Source organism: Vombatus ursinus, unplaced genomic scaffold, assembly GCF_900497805.2.
Source record: "Vombatus ursinus unplaced genomic scaffold, bare-nosed wombat genome assembly UNPS02014833.1, whole genome shotgun sequence".
Taxonomy (NCBI): domain Eukaryota; kingdom Metazoa; phylum Chordata; class Mammalia; order Diprotodontia; family Vombatidae; genus Vombatus; species Vombatus ursinus.
Window position 1 is genome coordinate 9974184 of NW_020954611.1, and position 19456 is coordinate 9993639.

Consider the following 19456-nt stretch of genomic DNA (forward strand, 5'->3'; position numbering starts at 1 on the left):
CAGCTGTTTTCATCTGCTGGAGTGTAAATGTTTGACAGCCCTCTCAATTTTAGTATTCTCAGACAGAACTAGGGCCTTGCCCTAGTTATGCCCCTGATGAAGATAGCCCAATGTCTCCTAGTCCAGCAGGGCATGAATCAGAATAATTGGATTTCACGTGGGTCATAACAGATCTGAAAAGCGACCTCTCTGTATACAGAACAGACTGTATGTCTGTAAGTGATGCTATTTGGTGACTTTCAACAAGCATTTATTATGCAATTATTATGTATCAACACTGTGCTGAGTGTTGGGGATGAAAAGTAAGGCATGTACTCTGTGACCCAGCAACACTGGCCTCCTTGCTGTTCCTCGGACAGGACTCTTCATCTCCCAACTTTCATCAGCTGTTTTCCATGCCTGGAATTCTCTTCCTCATCTCCTTCACTTGGCTTCTCTGGTTTCCTTCAAACCCTAGCTAAAATCCCACCTTATACAAGACATCTTTCCCAACCCCTCTTAAGTCTAGTCCCTTTGTTCTGCTGATTATTTCCAATTAATCCTGTATGTAGCCAGTATACACGGTTTTTGCCTGTTGTCTCTCCCCTTAGACTGCAAGCTCCTTGAGAGTGGCACTTAAAATAGCTCTTGGCACTGTAGACCCTTAGTAAATGTGATTGATTGATTACGTGCAGGCAAAGACTGTCTTTTTTCATATTTTCATGCCTAGCACTTAGCACAGTGCCGAGAATATAGTAGACTCTTAATACACATTTATTGACTGACTGGCTATATGCCTAGACCTTTATTTACGTCTGACTTCCTTGGAGGTATCTTCCAGGAGTGGGATCTATGGCCAAAGGGTACAAATAACTTTAAGAGAGAAGGCATAATTCCAAATTGTTTCCAGGATGGACAGGGCAATTCACAGTTCCAGCAAGAGACCATATTGTTCTTCTTCCAGCCTGGAGTGTAGGGGGAGGGAAGGAGTGTGGATTTAAAGAGGATCTGGGCCAAAATAATGGGCATAAACCAAAGGCCAGCCCAGGTCAGCAACCAGAGACTCTTCTGTGCACCAAATCTAAGAGGCTGAAATTCAAGTGTGGAATAGGAAACAAGATGTTGATCCAGCAAAGGAGACGAGGAAAAGGAAATAGCAGTGTCTGAAGGACAGGAAAGGAGAGAATATCTAGAAAGATGAGGGGATCGATATGTCAAATGCTGCATAGAGGTCAAACAGAACGAAAACTAAGAAAAGACTAATCAAATTAGCTGCCAGCCTTTTGGAGAGCAATTTCACTACTGGTACATTCAGAAACCAGATTGCCAGGAGTTGAAAAGTGAGTGGGAGGTGAAGAAACAGAGGCAACAAGTATAGATGTTAAAAATATAAATAAAAACATATAATTAAAAATAAATCTGTAGCATTTGACTGTGAAAGAAACATTATAGCTTGAGGGGATGGCAGAGTCAAGTGAAGTGGTTAAATATTTTAAGAAGTAGGTAAATCAATAGGCAGCTGGATAGGAGCCAGTAGATGGACAATAAAGATTAGAGACTGAGACAAGATTCCAGAGGAGATAGGAAGGGATGATGGACAAAGTACAAAACAGAGGGGTTGATATTTGAAGGGAGGAAAGTCACCTCTTCCTTAGAAGCTGGAACAAAGGAAACAAGAAAAGGAGAAGGGAAGTGATATATAGGAGTTTTGAGGTACAGTGTAGGAGAGAAGAGCAAGTTTACAATGGATGGCCTCAATTTTCCCTGTAATTAGGAGATGAGGCCCCCTGTTGAAGAAGAAAGGGATTGCAGGGCACTTGAGGAAATTGGAAAGGAGTGGTGAAGTCGGTCTCTTGTTCAAAGAAAGAAGATACACAGGATACTTAAGGAAAATAGAAGGTAGGGGTTGAGGAGGAGGAAAGCAAAATAGCTTCGGCGGCCTCAGATAGTCAATCAGGGAAGAATAAAAGGAGAGTTGACCCTTTCCTTACCATCCTCCCAAGCCATAGGTCTTTGGGGCTGAGGAATGAGAGGAAGAGGTCACAGGAATTGAGACTGCATAGCTACAGCACAGGGGAGTCATGAGGAAAGTCAGAGGATTGTTGGGGAGATGTGGGGTGGAGAACGGCAGCAGAATTCCTTGCTAGGCTGGTTGTAGAGTCTTCTCACCCTATTCCATTCTGAGCTGGTGGAGATCAGAATGGATCAGAGGTCCTGGCCAGAGACAGGACAGCTGAAACTGGGAAAGGCACTGACTTTCTTAAGTTCAGTTTGCAATCGATCCTGAGGAACACATCCTGGGCTCAGCTGAAATCCCAAGTGCCAAACATCTGCATCTTCATGTTGTAATAAGTGGTCTTATTGGATTCATGAATAGCATACTGAGTTTCAAATTGTGTTCTATTAGCCAAACAATCTTGTCCCATCAGAGTGGAGGGACTGTGGAGGGGGAATAAACAAATTCCAATTGTGCATTGCTCTGGGTTAAAAAATGAAGCTGTTGTGGTTTTATGATGTGTTGTGGACTTGTCTCAAAGAACTCAGAGTCAGACCACCTCGAATCCAGGTATAGGCATTTATTGAGATTGATGCCTCTCATGAAGTTGGCTAAGTTCCAAGAGGAACCAGCAATTTCAGAGAAAGCAAGATGGATTTTTATAGGATAAAGATGCAATTACATAACAGAAATCATGAATATTCAAAAAAAGCAGGAGGGGTTTGTTAAGGGATTATGTAATAGGGGAGGGGTCCCTTCTATGGTTCAGTGGTCAAACATCCTGGTTATGCTGCCCTCCAATTGGCTAGCTATTGTGATCCTGTGCTATCAAAATTTGGCCCTGTCTTGGGCTAAATGTGATTGTAGTTAAGTACAAGAACACACCTATTCAAATATGTGAATTGGATCTGGGGGCAGTGGCTACCTAGGGACAGTGGTTGTATCGAGTATGGGGGCCTGTGGTGTGGTTAAAGTCAGATTCTGTGGTTAAATCAAGACATGCCTGCTGTTCAGAGGGGCCCATAAGGAAGTTAAAAATACTGGGGGTGGGGGTAGCTTTATTAGGATTTCATCAATACTACAACTTAGGAGCTCTGATTGACGAAATGATCAACTAGCTGTGTGACTCTGGACAAGCCACTTAACCTCTGTGTCAGTTTCCACATCTCTAAAATGGACTCCCATCAATTTAATTACCACCCCTATGCTGAAAATTCTCAAATCTACCTATCCAGTTCCAAACTCTATTGCCTTCCAATCTACAATCTCCAACTGACTTTCAGACATCTCAAACTAGATGTCCAGTAGACATCTTAAATTCAGTATATCCAAAAAAGAACTCATTATCTTTCCCCCTAAACTCTTAGCCCTGCTACCTTTCTTGTTATTGTAGAGGGCAACACCATCCTTCCAGTCACTCAGGCTCCAAACTGGGATGTCATCCTATCTCTCACTGTCTTTTATCCCTCATATCTAATCTTGCCAAGGCCTGTCAATTTCACCTTTTCAACACCTCTTCAAGGTGTCCCCTTCTCTCCTCTGATACTGCTACCACTCTAGTGCAGACCTTGTCACCTCATGCCTGGACTACTGCACTAGCCGGCTGTGGGGTCTGCCTGCCTCAGTCCCTCTCTACTCAGATTCATCCTCCATTCAGTCACCTAAGTGATTTTCCTAAAGTTTAAGTCTAATGAGTCAATCCCTTATTCAGTAAACTACAGTGGCTCTCTATTGCCTACAAGATCAAATTAAAAAATGCTGTTTGGCATTCAAAGTTCTTCATAACCTAGCCCCCTCCTACCTTTCCAGTCTTCTTATACTTTACTCCCCAATATAACTCTTCCCATCCAGTGACAGCCTGGCCTCCTGCCAGTTCCATGAACAAAATGCCCCATCTCTCTGCTCTGGGCATCTTCTCTGGCTGTCCCCCAGTCCTTCTGAAATGCCTTCTTCTTCTAACTTCCTGGCTTCCTTTGAGTCCCAATTAAAACCCCACATTCTACAGGAAGCCTTCCCCAAGCCCTCTTAATTCCACTGCCTTCCCTCTGTTAATGATTTCCTTTTCTCCTACAGCGAGCTTGCTTTGTGTATGTTTGTTTGAATGTTACATCCTCCATCAGATTGTAAGTTCCTAGAGAGCAAGCACTGTCTTTTGCCTCTTTTTGTATTCCCAGTTCTCAGCACAGTGCCTGACATACAGTAGGCACTTAACAAATGTTTATGGATTGATTGGTAAAGCTCTTTGCAAAAAAGTTGTCTAAAGCCTTTTATCACTTGACAGTCACACCCGACTTCCTTTCCTTTGCCTCTATAACTTTTTATCCACTTCATCTTTTTCCACACCAACCTTACTTATTTAGGTGTGATTTGTATCTAAGCAAGTGCACCCCCCCCCCACCCTTTCACCCTCAGGACAGGAACTGGTTCTTATCTTTCATTTTCGGAAGTATCCCGAGCACCCAGGGCAGGGCTTAGCATGGAGTATGCACTAAATTAACGTCAGATTAATTGAATTGCAATCAATTATTTGTGGTCGGAACAAAGATTTGGGGAGTCATGCGAGGTCAATAAGCAATTTGCTCCTTTTTGATCCTTCCGTTTGGCACCGCTTTGGGTGAAGCCAGGGAAAATGACAACAACGGTTAAAAATTGCGGTTAAAAAGTACAGCCCCTGGCTGCTTACTACGAGAATCCCAAGGTTCAGATTGCAGACCAAGGCCGCGCTCCGGGAGGCTGCAGCCAGGATGCAGCAGCCTCATGGCTGGGGGAGGGAGGCTCCAGCTTCATTCCCCCGGGCCCCTTCTAAGGGCCAGTCCCCAGGGTGGCGGCTCCGACAGGTGTAAGAGGAGGAGCTCCGAGCCTCGGCAGGGGCGGAGAGGGGCAGGCATCCCCGTTCACGCGTTGAAGTCCCGCCCACCAGCGCTCACAACCAATCCGGGAAGAGAGCCCCTTTCTCCGCCGGAACCGCGCCCTCGCCGGCAGTGACGTCACGCCCCTCCCCTCCGTCAGCCGCGGGATTCAAATTTCCGGAAGCTGTGGAGGCTTCTGCTGTGGAGAAGGGCGGACGACGTCGTTGTCTCAGGTGGGTGGTGGCGCTGGCCGAGGTGGGCCGAGCTCCGTCAGCCGCCAGGAGACGGGGAGCAGGGGAGGGCCTGAGCGAGGAGCCCGCAGATCTTGGGCTGGTATTGTCCCAGCCGGCCGGGGCGGCGGGGATGCGGGAGCGCCTCCCCTGAGGGCGCCGCCCTGCCCCTCCCCGCGGCCGAGATTGTCTGTGAGACCCCACCCTGGCGCTTCGGGCAGCGGTCCCAGATCGGGGATTTCTCTTGTCTTTTCCTGCCTCCCGGTTCTGTGATATCCCAGAGTCGTCGTAGATTGAGGAGCCCAGGAGGTGATGTGGCCGGCCCGCGGAGGCCTTCACCTTCGAGGGATTCAGAGCCAGAGTGTTCCCCGGGAGTCCCTTCTGCGCCACACAGTTAGTTAGTCGGTCGACTTACCAAGGTTCTCATTTTACATCGGAGGAAACTGAGGACCAGAGAAGAGGAGGGACTTGAACAAAGTCAAATCAATCAGCAAACGTTTATTAGGTGTCTGTCGTGTAAGATAACAATAATAATAATAACTAACATTATGTGGCGCTTACTATGTGCTTAGCGCTTTACAATTATTATCCTATTTGATCCTCACAACAACTTTGGGAGGTGGGTGCTATTATTTTCTCCATTTTACAGATAAATATTAATACAGTGTATAAATGTTAATTATTACATGTGTAATACATGTATAAAGAATGAAACAGTCTCTACTCGGGGAGCTTGAGCATTCGGATGGGGGACATACATTAAAAAGCAGCACTGTGAAGATTGTAGTCTTGAGATTACAGGGTGGTGTTCTTGCCACTGTACTCCCTAGCTCAGCCCACATTGCTTCAGCGTTCTCAGTTCTCTTTGCAGTATCCTCCTAAAAGATTTTTCTGCCTATAGCCGGGGGTGGGGAGCCAGTGGCATGGGGCCTTTTAGGTTCTTGGGTGCAAGAAATCCTTTTATTAAGGGGATTTGTTCTGTGAAGTTTGGATTCATTCAAGGGGCCGCTGCAGGTTCCGGTCCCCTACTCTCTCCCTATACTTCATGCCATCTTGAGAATGATCTTCACAGAATCTCAGAGTTAGAAGGGACCCCAGTCCAACCCACACAAGAGAAGGAACCCTCTCTAGAACATAAGGGACAAGTGGTCATCTAGTCCTTGCTTGATGACCAATCCTCACAAAATAGTCTGTTTCATTTACAGCAAACCTAAATTTGCCAGTTTGTTGAGTTCCACCCTTTGGGCTTCCTTATAAACCTAGCTGATCATGCCATTCCTTTGCTCAGAAAGTCTTAGTTCAAACTAAGTTCTTAGTTAAAGTCTTAGTTCAAACAATCTACAATTTGGCACTGCCCTACTTTCTAGATTTCTGTTCTGTTACTCTGTTCCACACGTTCTACACTCAAGCCCAAGGAAAGTTTTCTCTCTCCCTGAGTATGCTATGTGCTGCCCAAGTTTCTGGCTTTGCTCACGCTGTTCTCTGTGCCTTGAGTGTTTTCTGTCCCATTTTTTGGCTGTTGAATTTTTGCTCATTCTTTAGAGCCCCACTCAAATGCTCAAAGGCAGCATGGTATAGTGGAAAGAGTATTGGACTTACAGTCGAGAAAGATCTGTGTTCACATTTTACTGTTGATATTTATTAGTTGTGTAATCATGGGCTAGTCACTTGACCTCTCTGAGCCTCAGTTTCCTCCTTTATAAAATAGGGATAGTTATACCTATATTTCTTTTATAAGGTGAGGTAAAACTGCCTGGCAAATTTTATGTATTCATTATGATGATGAAGCCTTTGCTAATCTCTGGTAACAATTTTCCTCCTAACACTTTGTTCTACATTTCTCTAATGTAGCTACCTTGTAATACTGTTTATTAAAGTTTTTCTATGTTTATCTTGTCTCCCTACCAGACTATTTATTAGCTCCATGAAGGCAGAAACTGTGTCTTATCAAAAATTTTTTGCTCCCCCCAGCACTAAAATACTTAAGTATTTGTTGAATGAATTTCCTGCTTGTATTTGTGTTCCCAGCACATAGCACAGAACCCAGTCCATAGGAAGCATTTAGTAAATGCTTGTTGATTTGTTGACTTCCCTGGAGGCACTTAAAAATAGGAAAGAGCTTTACTCTCCCTATAATGTCCTGTCAATTGAATACCTGTTATGTGCAAGGCACTCTGGGGAATTTAAGAAGCAGAATCACTGTAATAGCTCATTCATATAGAATTATAAAACCTCAGAGCCAGAGGGCACCTTAGAAACGATCTAGTCCAGTGCCTTCATTGTACAAATAAGGAGACTGAGGCTCAGAGAGGACTTGCTTCAGGTCACACAACTAATTAGTGGCAGAATCAGAACTAGTAATCAGGTCCCCAGACTTCTAGTTCAGTAAAGACAAAATCCCTGAAACGATTACTGAACAATCCAAGATAGAACATAGTAATTCCTAAATTGTGCATTAACAACTAGACTTTCTATAGGAGGTCAGAACAGGGGGGAGCTCCTTGAGGACAAGGGAATTATGGAAGGTTTCAGGGACCTGGAACTTAAATTTGACCTTAAAGGATGGTAGGTTTTAATAACAGAAGAGAAACTAGAACAGTATGAGGAAGAGAAGAAATGAATACTGTATGTTGGGGGGGGGCAATAAGAAAATTAGAAGGACTAAAGTGGAGGACTGGATTTGGGTTGTATTGTGAAATGAATTTGGAAAGGTAATGGGTAGTATGGATCCCAGTCATGGAGGGCCTACCTTGAAAGCCAGGCAGTTGGAGAACCCACTGTACATATCTGTTCTTCTCCAATCCCTCTTTGCAAGCAACTGCCAAAGTAATATTTCTGAAGTATAGATCTGACCATCTGGTTGTCCTACTCAATTTATTCTAGTGGCCGTGTAGTACTTCTGGGATTCAATACAATCTCCTCTTTGGCATTTAAAGCCCTTTACAACCTGGCTGCAATCTACCTTTCCAGCCTTATTATTCATTACTACCCTTATGTACTCTCTGGCTGTTAAAGTACTTCACAACCTGACCAACTACTTTTCCAGTCATCTTACCTTTTATTTCCCTCCATATACTCCAGTATCCAGTGACACTAGCCTTTTTTCTGTTCTCACACATTTCGATCCATCTTCCAACTCCTTGTCTTTCACTGACTTTCTCCTATATTGGGAATGCTCTCTCTCCTCACATCTGATTTCTAGCCTCTCTGACTTCCTTCAAGATTCAACTTAAATTCTATCTTCTATAGGTCTTTCCTGGTCATGTCCTTTCCCCCATCGCCACATAGTGGCTTCCTCCAAGGTTACTTTCCATTTACGCTATGTACATATCTTGTATGTACATAATCATTTGCATCTTGTCTACCTTATTAGAAAGTTAGCTCCTTCAGGAGTAGAACTGTGTTTTTAACCTTTCTTTGTATTTCCAGTACACAGTGCCTGGCACATAGTATGTGCTTAATAAATGTTTATTGACTGAAAAACACCACCTCTTCTATGAGGCCTTTCCTGATCCTCCCACAGCACCCCTTGTTGTTAGTGCCACTCTCTGCACTTCCATTATCTTATATTGATTCATGTACATGTTTTTTACCTTAACGTAAGCTTTCAGAGGGCAGGGACTATTGAATGTTTGTCATTGTATCTCCAGAAGCTTAGTGCTTGTTACATAGTAGGTATTTAAATGCTTGCTAATTGATTAATCTATTTAATTGGAGATATAAAGGTGAGGGGAGGATGTAAGCTTCTCAAGTTACTTTTCAGGCCTATTGGCTTATATTTTGAATATTTCTTGTCACCAACCCTTGGGACACAGTGATAGTTGTGTTTTTTTGTTTTTGTGTGTGTGTGTGTTGTTGTTTGTTTGTTTTTTTAATTTAAGCACCTCTTACTTTTCCACAGCCAATATTCATCAGAGGCAGATTTTGAACCCAAGTCCGCCAGGCTTTGAATCTTGCTCATTACTATACCAAGCTCTCTCTCATGCTAAGTATGTGGATTTGGGCGAGTCATTTAACTTCTTAGTGAATGTAGGTATCTTTCTGAGACTATAGGTTGCATAAGAGGTGTTAAGCTGCATTGGTGGAGAGAAGTTCCTCACCACAGAGTTCCCTATACCAGTGAAATCATAGATCCAATTCCTATCTTTATTCCTCTTATTATATCATCTTGGTATGCTGTATGAATCCAAGCAAATGGAAGCTAAGTGTGAAAGAGCCCAGAAAGTTACGGAAGTTAGTTAAGGCAAGAAGTTACAGCACTCATTACCTAAGCAGTGCCCTGACTTTTTTTTTCTCTTTAATATACAAGCCAAATTCCATATTTTATTGATAGTTTGAAATTAACAGGCCACCTGATAACACACTGCCAAGCTATATGCAGTGCTTTGTTATTATAAACAATGCTTTAATGATATTTTAAAAAATACTTCAGTTTATTATTTATTTATTTTTAACATTCTTTAAAAATTTTGAGTTCCAAATTCTCTCCCTCCTTTCCACCCCCTTCCCTCCAGACCATCCCCCAAACAATGGGACAATTATACCTGTGTAATCATGCAGAACATTTCCATATTAGCCATATTGAGAAACAAGAAAAATAAAGAAAATGGGAAAATTGTTCTTCAGTTTGCACTCAGTCAGTTCTCTCTTCAGAGGTAGATGGCTTTTTTTTTTTCATCATGAAATTGTCTTGGATCATTGTATTGATCAGAGTAGTCACTTCTTTCGAAGTTGATCCTCATTACAACGTTGCTCTTACTATGCACAACGAACTCCTGGTTCTTCTCATTTCACTTTGCATTAGTTCACATAGGTCTTGCCATGTTTTTCTGAAACTACCCCCCTTACCACGTACCAATAATATGTCACAACTTGTTCAGCCATTCTCCAAAGGATGAATATTCCCTTGATTGCAAATGCTTTGCCACCACAAAAAGAGCTATTATAAATATTTTTGTACGTATAGGTCCTTTTCCTTTTTGTTTTTTATCTCCTTGGAATACAGACCTAGTAGTGGGATTGCTTGGTTGAAGGGTATGCAGTTTTATAGCTCTTTGGCCTGGTTTCAAGTTGTTCTCCAGAATAGTTAGAACAGTTCACTACTCCACCGACAATCCATTAGTGTACCTCTTTTTCCCTCATTCCCTCCAGCATTTGTACCTCAGAATTGTTTTAATTTGCCTTTCTCTAATCAATAGTGATTTAGAGCATTTTTTTTCTTATGACTATAGATTGCTTTGATATCTTCTTCTGAAAACTGCCTGTTTGTATTCTTTGACCATATATCAATTGGGGAATGGTTCTTATTTTTATAAATTTGACTTAGTTATATATTTGAGAAATGAGGCCTTTACCAGAGAAACTTGCTGTAAAAATTGTTGATATTACTTTATTGTCTGTGGTACCTTTTAGCAAAATGGAGTTTTCCCTGATTATCCTTTTAATTAGATCTATTTTTGTTTTTGATTTGTCTGGGATCATGATTGCCACTCCTGCCTTTTTTTAGTTTACCTGAAGCATATTAGATTCTGCTCCAGCCCTTTATTTTAACTCTGTGTGTGTTTTTCTGCTTCAGGTGTGCCTCTTGTAAACCACATATTTGGATTCTAGTTTCTAATTCATTCTGCTATCTGCTTCCATTTCATGGGTGAGCTCATTCCATTCATATTCACAGTTATGATTACCAACTGTGTTTTTCCTTCTATCCCATTTTCTTCTCTTCTTTTCTCTCTTTTTATCCTGTTCCTCCTCAAAAGCCTATTTTGCTTCTAAGTACTGCCTCCTTTAATCAGTCCTCCCTTTTATCATTCCCCCCTTTTATTCCCTTCCCCGCCTATTTTCCTATTGGGTAATTTACATTTCTGTATACAACAGAGTGTATATATGTGTGTATGTATATGTATACACATACACAGACACATATATTCTTCCCTCTTTGAACTAACTCCTGTGAGAGTGAGATTCAGTCATTTCCCAACATCCCTCACCATTATTTTCCTCTCCACTGTAAAAACTCTTCTTTGCATACCTTTTTTATGTGAGAAAAATTTCCCCATTCTACTTTTCCCTTCCCCTTTCTCTTAGTTCATCCCTTTTTCTCACCTCTTCATTGTTTTTTGAGATAATTCCAACGTAATCAACTCATATCCATGTTGTCTGTCTGTAAACTTTTAACTGCCACAATAATAATAAAGTTCTTAGGAGTTACATATATCATCTTCCTATATAGGAATGTGGAACAGTTTAACTTCATTGAGACCCTTATGATTACTTCATGTTTACCTTTTTTATGCTTCTCTTTGTGTTTCAATGTCAAATTTTCTATTCAGGTCTCATCTTCTCATCAGGTATGCTTGAAAATCCTTTATTTCATTAAATGTCAATTTTTTTCCCCTGAAGGATTATACTCAGTTTTGCTGAATAGATTATTCTTGGTTGCAATCCTAGCTCCTTTGCCTTCCAGAATATCATATTCCAAGCCCTCTACTCCTTTAATGTGGACGCTACTAAATCTTGTGTTATCCTGACTGTGGCTCCGCAATATTTGAATTGTTTCTTTCTGGCCACTTGAAGTATTTTTTTCTTTGACCTGGGAGCTCAGGAATTTGGTTATAATATTCCTGGGAGTTTTCAGGAGGTGTTAGGTGGATTTTTTTCAATCTCAGTTTTACCCTCTGAATCTAAGATATTGGGGGAGTTTTCCTTGATAAGTTCTTGAAATAAGATATCTAGGCTTTTTCTTTGATCACAACTTTCAGATAATTCTCAAATTATCTCTCCTTGATCTGTTTTCCAGGTCACTTGTTTTTCTGATGAGATATTCACATTTTTCCTATTTTTAAAATTCTTTTGCTTTTGTTTTATTGTTTCTTGAAATCTCCTAGAGTCATTAGCTTCCACTTGCCAATTCTAATTTTTAAGGAATTATTTTCTTCAGTGAGCCTTTGTACTTCTTTTTCCATTTGACCAATTCTGTTTTTTAAGGTATAATTTTCTTTAACATTTTTTTTGTGCTTCTTTTACCAAGCTGTTAATTAATGATATTATCTCATTTGAGCTTTGCCACACCCATGTAGGGAAGGTAGTGTTAGTAGTATTAGATGCAGAAACTGAGGATCACTTAATAAAGGGTAATTGACTTGCCCAAGGTCACATATTGAGTGGCAGAGACAGAACTGGAACCCAGGTCCTCTGACTTCAAATTCAGTAGTCTTTTCCTTATATCACACTGGCTTTTCACTCTCAGTTATTACTCTTGGGTTTTTGCCTACTTGATTCTTTTCATTTTTTGATTCCATGCATATTGTCATTTTTTCATATAGTGCCCAGTCTTATTTCTTTCTTACTTGAACCTGTACCCATCATCTCCTGAGTACCTGCTGGAAGAGGTCACAGAAGAACATTGTGCTTGAAAGTAGATTGAATTGGCTCAGGTGCTACTTAAAAGCTACGTCACCTTGTGAAAATCATTTCACCTCTTTAATCCTCTATTCATCTGTAAAACTAGAGATAATAATGAATATTTTTGCCTCACAAGAGTTGTTATGAAGATTAAATAAGGTAATGTCTGAGAAAGTGCTTTGTTAAATTGTAAAGTGCAATAGAGATGTAAAAGGATCACTTAGCATTTTTTCTAAGTTGGAAATGTTCTTAGTTGTGGCCTATATATGGTAGGCTTAATGTATGATTTCAACACTCTTCCATTTTGGGTACTTATTTTGCTGAGAGCAACTGAGTATGTATAGCATTGAGTCTTTAACCTATCTTCTTATATGTTTTCATTCTTGTTTTTACAGAATATTCCAGATATGTCCTCCAGAAGCCCCAAAGATTTTGTTAAAAGTAAATTGGGATTAAAGACTAGCACCTCCAAATCTGAAACTGAATTAGAGAACTTTAAAAAAGAAAGTGCAGCTCTTAAAAAGTCTATGGAAGAAAATGCAGATGCAAAAGGAAGGGTGGCAGAAAAAGAAATTCACAGACTTCAAGAGGTAGATGGTTTTGACTTTTGAATATTGTAATTAAATTGCATGTTCTGTTCATCATTTCCTCCCCTTATCTTATTAACTTCAAGTCGTTGACCTGTGCAGCTCTTCAAAGATCAATCTGATGAAAAGGTTGGATAACATCGAGACTGCTTTAGAATATTCCTTTATCTTAAACATACCCAAAGAGATTTTAAATTCACATATAATTCATTGGAATTATCAGGTGTTTATTAGATATAGAGTTAAAATGTATGTTAGAGATCATCTAATATAGATCCTTCTCGTTTTAGAAGTGAGAAAAGAAGTGAGACTATAAGAGGTTAAGTGACTTACCCGCAGTCATACATATTAGGGGAAGAACTCAGGTTTTAAACCCAGGTCCTAACTCTAAGTCCAGCAGGCCATCTTATATTAACATGTTTTAGAAGAGTCTTTACCTCTACCAAACAATCTAATAAATATCTTTCTAAAACTTAAAAAGTCTTCATTTGATTCCATAATGTCAGTACTTCACTATTATTTATCTATAAAACACGTTTAACGAAATTTAATTGCAAGAGTATTTTTAACTGGATTTTTCTTTTCTAAAAGTTTGAGTCTATATAAATTCTTTTGTATTTAAGATTTTTACAATTTTATAATTTAAGTTATAGACTGGCTATTTGGTGGTCATTGCATTTTATTATTTTATCAAATACTAGCCATTTTCATATTTTAAAGTACTTAATTTTTCCTGAAACATATGCATGCACATACATACTTATATCAAGTCTTTGTCATGACCAACAGTCTAGTTTGTCTCTTCTCTAACTTCTTAGAATCAAGGCTGCTCATTTGAGATTACTGAATTAACAATGTGAAAAATTTATGTGAATATTTAACAACACATTTAATTGTATCGTAGATTATCATCATGAATTTAGATCATAAATTTAGGGCTGAAAGGAAGCTGAGAGAATGTTGAGCCCCACCCAACCCACATATTTTATAGATGAGGAAACTGAGGCCCGGAGATTGATTTGCCCAGGGTTATGCACCTAGTAAGTGTTCAAGGCAGGATTTGAACCCAGGTCTTCGTAAGTCCAGTGCTGTATTCACCATGTCGCCTCTCACATCTTGACTTCCTTCTGATAGTTTTCCCCAGGCTATTTTAAGTAAAGTTCTTATAAAACTCTAATTTATAAAAATTAGCTTTTGGACTTTAGGAAGGGGCAGTTAGTTGAGATATTCTAAGTATCTTTAAACCCTTTCAAGTATTTGAAGACAATAAGGTTATCTTTCTTACTTTTCTATTGTATAGACTAAGAAACTCCCAAATTTTCTATCCTTTGTATGACATTGTTTCCAGCCCCATCTTCCCATTCCTTTGAATACACTTTAGTTTATCAATACTTCTCTTAAATTGTAGTACCCATGCATAAAATACTTGAGTCAATCTACCAAAGCATACTCAGTACCTATATAGATTCAATTACAAGATGCTCCTTAAAGAAATAAAGAACAACTTAAATAGCTGAAGAAATATTCAGTGCTCATGACTAGGCCATGATAAAATAAAAATGACACTGTTACTGAAGGTAATTTATAGATTTTTATCATACCACTCAGACTACCAAAGGGATATTTTATCAAGATGATAATTTAGAAGTGTCTTACAGAGTCTTTACCTCTACCAAACAACCTAATAAATTTCCTTCTAAAACTTAAAAAAAGTCTTGATTCCATAATGTCAGTACTTCACCATTATTTATCTATAAGACATATTTAATCAGTTATTGGACTTTAGGAAAAGACAGTTAGTTGAGATATTCTAAATATCTTTAAATTCTTTCAAGTATTTGAAGACAGGTTGTCTTTCTTCATGTGAACTAATCCCAAGATAGCTCTCCCATATCATAACATATACAACTGATTTTTTTTTAACCCAGTGAAAGACTTTATATTTATCCTGTTAAGTTATATCTTTCTGTTATCATGAGTCATGATTATGCCAACTCTAAAAAGATATTTCAAATGATCAGAATGTTGGAGTGTGTGCTTGTGTTCTTCTGTTTTGTATGATAAATGGGTAATTGCTAGATGTAACTATCCCTGCTTGTTTATGTCATTACAAATTTCTTCTATGGCTTCAGTTGATAAAAATGTTGAAGAGTAGTGCCATGGACAGAGTCCTTTCACAGCCCCCAGCAATTAGTCAGTACTCAACAGGTTAAACATGAGTATGGTATTAGTAGCTTGTCAGCAGCAGCAATAGTTTTTTGTTTTTGTTTTTTCTCCAGTTTCATACAAAAACCTTTAAATATAAGATCATTTATCCAATTTAGTTTTTACCCTCCTTTTGTTATTTATTCATATACTGAAAAAGAAAGATGAGGCTTCTCATTTTTTCTCTTCTCAACTAGCATCTTAATTTTGAATTAGTTCAAAAGGTGAAATGGGGAAAATATTTCTACATCCAAAGAAGATGCTACTGCTGTTAAACTATGACTTTTTATTTTAGTAGTGCTTGAGTTCTCAATAGTTCACTCCTTATAACTTCCTTTAAAGAGGAACTTCTACCTACTTACTTTTCTCTAGTTCTCTTTTAATTAAATGAAGATTCCTGGGAATTGAGGTCAACAATGAGAGAGAAGTGAGTTCTTCACTTTGTGTATGAGACTGTAGTAGAAAAATATTCACATAGCGTTTTTATGTCTTTACATATTTTTCAAATTAAAAAAATTATTTTAGTACTCATTGAAAACTTTATTTTGTGGTGACCTTCATTATCTTGTCTTCATTTTGACATTTGTTTGTCATTGTTTATCTTCGTGTTTGAGTTAACTTTGTAGTGAGATTCTTAACTTTTTTTTTGTCTAGAAAGTATTTGCCCTTGAAACTGAAAAGGAGAAGAATAGTTACCATCTGACAGAGAAAGAAAAAGAAATACAGCAATTAAAAGTCCAGCTGAAATCTAGAAGTAGCATCAGTTCATTACTGAGTCAATTAGAAGAAAAAACTAAAGAGGCAGAGAGAAGAGATCAACTCTTAAAGTCTTTATCAGAAGAGACCGACATTCTGAAAAAGCAGTTGTCTGTAGCAACCACAAGACTGTCAGAACTTGAAAGCAAAGCCAATACACTTCATTTATCACAGGTACTTAAATTTAAACAAGAAATCCTAGCATCTAAATTATTTTGGTCCATAATCAAATAGACTTAGAAAATGTATTTTGTAACTCTAGTGTGACCATAGCTAAGTATATAATAGAGATTATCTCATGACTTAGTTATAGGGTAACTAATTTCAGCAACTATTTTCTTTTACCCAAAATATTATTCTTGCTGAACTGCTCATTTGTTCATTTTCACATAAAAATAATTATATCCGAATTAGCTTGTCTAAGCTAGCTATGTAATAGATGCTGTATGGATAAGACCTATATTGCTGCTGAGAATTTTAATATTTTTGTGGAAGTGTCTGGAAGAAATTAAATATTGCCTTTCTCGAATACTTGATTTTAAGAGTGTTTTTCAGTATGCTTCGGTAACATGGAGGCAACTAGTATTAGATATCATTGCATATTGTCTCTATTTTACCTACCAATTTATTTACTATTAATGTTATACATGTTATATTTCTCTATAATTAAAAGTACTGTATAAGGGGGTTAGATAAGATCAGAAATGGCTAGATCTTCCAAACAATCCAGCCTATAAAAAGCCAACTAAAATATTTGAATGTGGAATGTAAATGTTAGCTTTTAAATAGAAATTCTAATTTAGTCCCTGAATGGATTTTATAGTATTGACATTTGAGAGGTAATATAGAGGCTATAGAGTCAGTCTTGGAATCAGAAAGACCTGAGTTCAAGTCTTGCCTCTAGCATATAATAGCCATGTGACAGTGATAACTCATCTAACCTCTCAATTCTCTAGGCAACTCTCTTTAAAATAATAGCTTGCACACTAGTTGCTGTCTGCACCTTTGGAAGGGAGTTCCCTACACTAATGAAATCACAGTTCCAAACAAATTTTAAAAAGTCATATCTCAACCAGCATTGTATCTATAAGTATTCTTATGCATTATCCTTGGCCTCCTCACCTGTTGTTATTGTATTGTGTACCAAGGAATCATGGCTAGATACAAAATAAAATATAGAGCAGAGCCTTTAAAAAAGTTTTTGAGCTTTCTAGTCAAAAATGACAACTAAATTCTTTCTTACCAAATCTTGAAGAGCTGAAATATAGTTCCATTATGGGCATTTTATGATCTAGCCTGAAAACTTAACTATTATTTTATAATCTTCTATATAGCTGACAGGGTTACAAACAGACTTTGAGAATGAAACTTGAAAAAATAAGTAGGTACTTAACTGTGTTTTTGACATGACAATTTAGTGTCTCTCAAAAGATATTTGAATAGTGTAATGATTTTCATTTGGATGAAAATCTTTAGGCTATTTGTGACCTGTTTTAAAGGAAGTTTGTGCTGTTCTGGTGGGCTTAAAAGGAGCACATCATACCTGAAGAACTCTGCTTTTTCCAATCTACTTAAATTTCGAAGAGATCCTTATTGCACTTGCCCAAAGCCATACAGTACTTTTATGTCATGATGGTTCCTCAGAGTACACCAACCTGGGATGTATAGGTGCCTTAAGTTTTGTGGTGGAAATCATGAGATCATGAACTTATGCTTAGTGTAAGCAGCTAATAACTTTGATTTGTTTGTAGAACATGGCTACACGTTTCACTGAATCACCTGTGGTTAATATTCATGCAGTGGAAATGCAGCTGAAAGACGTAAGTTCAATGGGCATTTTCCTTTTGATGAATTCTTTATTTAAATGGGAGCTTACTTTCTATGACAATTGCTACCATATGTATACTATAATTTTTAATAAACTACTGATGAGCTAGCAGAGTTGAATTTTTTTAAGAGACCCCCATGTTGGTATTGCCCCATGTAGCCTAGAGAAGTTTAGAAAGTTTGTCCATTGCCATTAGTGGATACTCAAAATTTCCCTCTCCCTAAAGAGTTCCATGCCTTCAATCACCTATAATACATCACCTATAATAGAATTCATTGGTGGAATCTACTTTTATAAACTGTCTTCCTTTTTGTCTTTCACTGATGTAAATTATAATCTTTTTTTACGTGTCTCATTTATAAGATTTATATTTCCTAGTTTGAAAAATGACTTAATCTTGTAATCCTTAGTCATAAAATGAAAAAATTATGAAGAAAGTATGTTTTGCTCTTAGTCGAGTGTCATTTTACTCTAGAATCACACATGTACTTGATATGGATGTTTGTATGATAAAATTGTATTTTTACATAACTTCTTAATAAATTATACATGGATTATTAACATAATTAAAAATGAATAAACCAAAGATACCACAGAATTTATGTTCGTAGGCCATCTTTTCTTGCTTTGATATTTGACACATGAGGGTTAATGATAATCATGAGTTGATTATCAGGCCAGCTGTTGTAATTGAACCTGAAAAAGTAACTGGCCTGAAAGATGCACAGGTAGACTTTTAAGGTTTTTGCTTTATTCTGACCAGTAAGTACACAAACCTTCTATAAAGTGGTTTTGCATTCTGAAAGAAGAAATGGAACCAATTTATTTCACTGCAGAAAGGGTCACAGTGGAGCATCACAACCTTTGTCAAAGTGCCTCTCCTAGAGGTAATTGAAAAAGACAATTGTATGTAATCGGCCTACCTCCTTTTCCAGTCATACATGTTCTCAGTAACATCTTTGACTCTACTTCTTGTATGAAGACTATTACTGGCAATATGCTGCAGCCTACTTACACCTACCACGAATCTTTCTGCTGCCCTTTGGGTCACCCAAAACATTTATTCTTCTGAGGTGATGGTATTTCATGATTAATAGCCATGTAGCATTGCCAGAAAATAATGGTGTTAAAAATGAACTTTTGCAACAGAGAACAGGTTGTGATCTTGGAAAACAGTGTGATTTTCCAAATGTAATCTAGGCTATCCTCTTCCTGTTCATTTCTGGATTCAACTCACTGGCTATCTTCAGTACTCAAGATATGTACTAGTGGATTGCCCATTCAGCTGTGCACATTTTTTATCTACTTCTGTGAATTGCTAGTTTCTCAAATGACCATGGATCTTATTAAGGAGGTTCTTTAATGTTATTAGGTTTTATACAGTCACCATAGTATTATCTGCAAATTGCTACAACTGACAAACCTTTCTAGCTATAGGGTACTCCTCTTCCATTTGTGTTTTGTGTGGAACATCTCCCAGGACACAGCCAAAAGCCTTTTGGTGAGCGTGTCTCTTCACTTATGCCACATTTAATGTTGATACTCAGGAGTTCTTTGAAACTACATGTATCCTGTCATCCTATGATCTTTAAGATTTTATTGAGGGCTTTTGATGTCACCAGCCC

At 38.4% G+C, this 19456-nt stretch overlaps 1 protein-coding gene across 3 annotated transcripts in view; it reads left to right on the forward strand.

The window, feature by feature from the left end:
- Positions 1-4990: 4990 nt before the first annotated feature.
- CEP55 (centrosomal protein 55) overlaps positions 4991-19456 on the forward strand; it is a 38058-nt gene continuing 23592 nt past the window's right edge. For 2 of the 3 annotated variants that reach the window (XM_027839839.1, XM_027839842.1), the window contains exons 1-4: positions 4991-5057; positions 12851-13045; positions 15902-16177; positions 17755-17823. In XM_027839839.1, coding sequence (XP_027695640.1) covers positions 12863-13045; positions 15902-16177; positions 17755-17823 — 528 coding nt within the window. In that variant the 5' untranslated portion in view covers positions 4991-5057; positions 12851-12862. Of the gene's footprint in view, positions 5058-5652; positions 5674-12850; positions 13046-15901; positions 16178-17754; positions 17824-19456 lie in introns of those variants that run through there. The other variant, XM_027839841.1, reaches the window with a different exon arrangement.